Source organism: Propithecus coquereli, unplaced genomic scaffold (genome assembly GCF_000956105.1).
Source record: "Propithecus coquereli isolate 6110/MARCELLA unplaced genomic scaffold, Pcoq_1.0 Scaffold370, whole genome shotgun sequence".
Lineage (NCBI taxonomy): Eukaryota > Metazoa > Chordata > Mammalia > Primates > Indriidae > Propithecus > Propithecus coquereli.
In genome coordinates, this window is record NW_012149397.1 from 1,842,072 (window position 1) to 1,847,064 (window position 4,993).

At 45.0% G+C, this 4,993-nt stretch overlaps 1 protein-coding gene across 1 annotated transcript in view; it reads right to left on the reverse strand.

Annotated features, from left to right (window-relative positions):
• Positions 1–4,080, reverse strand: part of LOC105816403 — a 45,620-nt gene extending 41,540 nt beyond the window's left edge. Inside the window, exons 1-2 of the mRNA XM_012651813.1 lie at positions 3,707–4,080; positions 422–637 (exon numbers count right to left, since the gene is read on the reverse strand). Of these exons, the coding sequence (XP_012507267.1) occupies positions 422–637; positions 3,707–3,954 (464 nt within the window). The 5' untranslated portion in view covers positions 3,955–4,080. The remainder of the gene's footprint in view (positions 1–421; positions 638–3,706) is intronic.
• Positions 4,081–4,993: the final 913 nt, after the last annotated feature.

A 4,993-nucleotide genomic window follows, 5' to 3' on the forward strand; every position in this document is an offset into this window, starting at 1 on the left:
GAGCAAAGAAACACGCCCCTCTCCTTATGTCCACAGATGCCGGAGTGGATGCGAGCCCTCCCCTGCCGACTGCTGTGGAGCACCGGTCCTTCGCTCGCCCAGAGCTGACGTTCTGCTAAACCACAGTGACCCTGCCCCGCGGACAGGTGTGTGACCAAAAGGAACAGTAATTAAAGAATAATCACAAAAACCTCCCAAATGCTAGACAACTTTTAGTGTTTTGAAAAGACTCTGAGCTCTGTGCTTTCTATTTTAATGTTTTAACATATACAGTTAGATATATACAAACCAGAAAAACATGAGCTGATAGCAGAATGAAAAATACCTGGGCAGTGGCTTCATGCAACAACAATAACAGCAAAAAAACATTTTCCTTAAGCTCTGTATGTTGACTCCAAAACCAGCATCACCCGACACTTACCTCTTTCTGAACCTTGCCAGCATTTTACGGAAAAATCCTGGGCTCTGGGTCGGGGGTGGTGGTGTTGAGTGAAGCAGGTTGGGAGAAGCCGGAGGGCTGTGGTTTGGTTGCTCCCCTTGCTGACCATGGAAAGTGGCATTGAGATCAAGGCCGCTAGGGACATGGGTTCCTGGGGTGGCCACAGCAGTGTGAACCTTTTCAGAAGGAGCTGGAGATCTTGGATTTGAAACAGGGATGCAGATGTCAGAAAATTAGAGACTCTTAAAAACATGGCATTTAAAACTCTACAATCACAGTATACCTTTTATGTACAGTGGAGAAAATCAGGTATAATCAATCCAGATCCAAGGGGTATTTCACAGGACTTAGGAGTACTAGGTAAGTTAAGTAAGAAAGGGTAGTAAAAGAATAGCATACAATGACACAAAGCCTCCTAGAGTTTAAGGGAATAGTACATATATATTTTTAAGAACAAGGTTAATGCAGGGAAATTATACGACAGGGAATGGCTGATTGAAGCTTTTCCCCTTTGCTTCCCTCTCAAATTGCTTACACACAGGGAACTGTGCCAATACAAAAGAAATAAAGGACACGCAGGCATATTTGATGGACAGGCAACTAAAAGGTTTTGGAAGCACACAAATGGTGTAAATACAAAATTCCACATGCTGAAAGCAACATGGGGAAGGGCAGGAAGGTGTCACACCCTTTGCAGTATGCAAAGGCACAAAGACACAAACAGATGACCAAGGACACCGCCAGACAGTAGGTGCTTAAAGTAAGATCACAGTGAGAAAGGACACTTTGTGGACAACTGTAAGGAAAGCTGGGACTGTATAATGCACAGCACAAAATTAAGCAGCAGTGGGCACATGTTAGTTTCACGAGGAATGTGCATTTTTTCTTATGTAGCCTTGAAGTTGTCTCCTTCACTGGCTATTGGAGGGAACATCATATTGGGGTGCCCAGAAGTTGACGTGGACATCAACATCCAATGTCTCAGCCAACAGGTAGAAGATGTGGTATAAACTGAGGCAGGGCTAGCTGCATAAGCGAACACTTCTGTCTGGCTGGGAGGGGATTTGGGTTCAGGCAGAGGCAGAAACAACAGTCTGACGGAGCTGTGACCACAGGCAGCCTGCTGTGTGACACACACACCTGCCTCCCCAAACCATCTCATGTTTTTCAAAGAATAAAACTCTCCTAAACTTGTTGTGCAGATTCGGGAGCAATTGCTAACCGGTAGCTGCTTTTCCCCAAACAGTCATCTTAAAAGTTTATTACCTTGAACAAAACAAAATAGCAGCTTACATGACTGAGTATTTGTTTATGGGTGGGGGATGATGTTCTGGAGCTATGCGTAAAGTGAAGCCTATTCTAAGAGATGTCCCAGTTCCGGACTAAGTGGCAAAGCGGATACATAACGTGAGCATACTGTGCTCTCACTCTGTTTCCAAAACACATAGACATGTTTTAAATGAACTATTATAGTAAGATTAGGGGGACAGAAACTTGTCATTATATAACAGAGTATCCTATGTTGTTTTTAACTAGATACTTTAAAATCTTCTTACCTAAAGTACGTTTATAAAAAAATCCTTTATAAAGAGTTCTCAAAATCCCTAAGGGGTGAACAGAGTCTTCATTTTTAAAAACAAAAAACTTTTTGAAAAAATTAACTGTTTACAGAACAGAAAGAGTAACAGAATGGCTGGAAGTCCGCAGTCCACCTGCGCAGACAGCCACTGGACACCGCTACCCGCAGGAGTCCTACCAGGACCGCAGTATTCCTGATTGTACCCAGCTCAGCCATCGCGTCCTTAGAATTCCAAAGGCATGGTTTCTGTCCTTCAAGGATAAGCAGGGATTCAGAATTCTGATCCTGTTTTCCAGTGTCTTTCACCAAATTCCTTCCAAAAGATTGACTCTTGGAAACCAGCAGGTTCTTCCTTTGTCTCACTTGCCATGTTCAGACCAAGCATAGTATCTTGTTGGTGTCGGCTTCTTAGCCTTTCAGCTGGCCCGTGCTCTCCACTTCTACTGCCAGAGTCTCAGAGCAGAGCCTCAGGCCTCATCTTCGCTGGGCTCCCGCCTCTGCCCCTCACATCCAGCCTATCCACTCACCTGCCCACAACTTCCTAAAAATTCAACTGGACTTTGTTGCTCATGTGCTCACCACCTTTCTACAGCACGCTGAGTCTTCAGGATCAAGTTCAGACCCCTTTGCCTGATGTGCAAGTCGCACATCCTTGGACCCCTGCCGTCTCTCCAGGCTTTGCCTTCTGTCATTCCTCCAGAAACTTGACTTGCTGGCCCTCCTGATGACATGCAATCCCTTGGTAAAGTATCAGGTCAGAAAACACCTGCAGGACCTGTGTTGTCCTGTGTCTAAAGGGCTGGAATCTTTCCGTTCACTCTTCCAAATTCTAGCAGAGGCCATCTCCTCCATGAAGTCCTCCCACATGCACCACCCAATGAGAGTGAAATCATTTGTTGGTGTGAATTGAGTTCATGCACGCCACATTGTATTGTAGTGACGCTTCCTTCCTGGAGCTCCCTCAAAGCACAGCTATCATCTTGTCACTGTGCCCCCAGTGTCAGCTAAAAGACTGACAAAGCAGGTGCTCAGTAAATGTTCTCCTAACAGAACAGATGAGTTAATCAACTAGCCAGTGGGATTCTCTGATTGTCCCAAAATGAGGGAGACAGGGCTTTAAAACAAACTGCTCAAGAAGAGTGCCTGGCCCTGCACTGTTTGAGGATTCTGCCCTTCGCCTTGGAGAATGGCTCTACACAGTCAGAGAAGGACTGGGAACAAAGGCCGTCAGGTTCCTTCGCTTGCCACTCAGTGTCCATTCTTTTCCTGAGGCAGCAATCCTTAAACTTTAGAGGAAGCAGCTCTAAGTCTCTGGGCTGCAGATGATATTCACGCCACCTCAAAATTTTCCCAGGGACCCTGGCCACTGACAGGTTCAGAGACGCCCAGAGCCAGCACACACAGATTAAGGAGACAACCCCAGGTTCGGGCTTGAGCAGAGCCGTGTGCAGGAAGAGGTCGGGTCTGACGGTGCTGAGCTCAGTCGTGGAACTAGCAAAGAGGAGGCAGAATAGGAAATGGACCCTGACTCTAGGCCTGGACTTTTTTAGCTCCGTGACCTAACAGATGCCTCTTTTATTTAAGCCTGTTTGGACTGGGTTTTCTGCCCCCTGCAACAGACAGTCATAACAATTCTCTTTATGCTCAATGTGTTTACTGTAAAACAACTACCATCACTCGACACTCACCTCCTCAATTTTGTCCTCAATTTAAGGATAGTATTGGAGCCTCCACTTGGAGTTTGGATCAGTGGTTTCGCTCCAAGGGAAAGGCTCCTGATGGCAGGGCAGTCGTCAGACACTGGGTTCTGCTGCTCTTGCAGCGGCACAGTGAACCCGTGCCAACTCGCTGTGTGTCGAGAGCCGAGTTGAGGTGCGGTGGTCACACTGTCAGGAATGTTTTCTGCAGCAGCTGGCGGTGCTGGATTAGAAACCATGCTGCAGAGATCAGAAAATGAGAGACTCTTACAAACACAGCATATGAAAATTCACAATCACAGTATACCTTTTATGCGCAGTGGAGAAAATCAGGTATAATCAATCCAGATCCAAGGGGTATTTCACAGGACTTAGGAGTACTGGGTACCTTAAGTGGGAAAGGGTAGCAAAAGAATAGTATATAATGAGACAAAGCCTCCTGGAGTTTAAGGGAATAGTACACATATATTTTTAAGAACAAGGTTGATGCCGGGAAATTCTGGGACAGAGAATGGCTGACTCTAGCTTTTCCCCTTTGCCTCCCCCTCAAATTGCTTACACACAAGGAACCATGCCGGTAGGAGAGAAAGGAAGGATATGCAGCCATACTTGATGAATAGGCAACTGAAAAGTTTTTGAAGCACACAAATGGTATGAATATAAAATTCCACATGCTGAAAGCAGGCAGGAGAAGGGCAGGAACTTCTTACAGCCTTTGTTTACGGGAGAGGGATGATGTCCTGCAAGCTATGCATAACATCATGCTTGTTCCAAGAGATGTCTCAGTTCAAGTCTAAGTGGTAAAGTGAATATATGACATGAACATAATGTGCTCTCAACATTTTCCGAAAACACGGCGACATCATTTAAATGAACTATGATAATAAGGTTCTGGGTATAGAAGCTAGTCATTGTTTCACACAGTATCCTATGTTGTTTTAACAATATAGTTTAGAGTCTTCTTACCCAAAGGAAATTTACAAAGAATCCTTTATAAAGACTCCTTTATGCTTTATAAAGAATAGTCAAAATCCCTATAGGGAAAACAGAGCATTTTTTTTCCAAAAAGAAAAAACTTGTTAGAAACAGTTGAACTGTTTACAGACACAGAAAGAGTGACAGTGGCTGGAAGTCTGCAGTTCCACCTGCACAGACAGCTACTGGACACAGCTACCCATAGGAGTCTCACCAGGACAATATTCCTCAATTCCAGCTCAGTCATCGTGTCCTTGGATTTCCAAAGGGTAGTTTCTTTCATTTAAGGGTGAGCAGGGATTT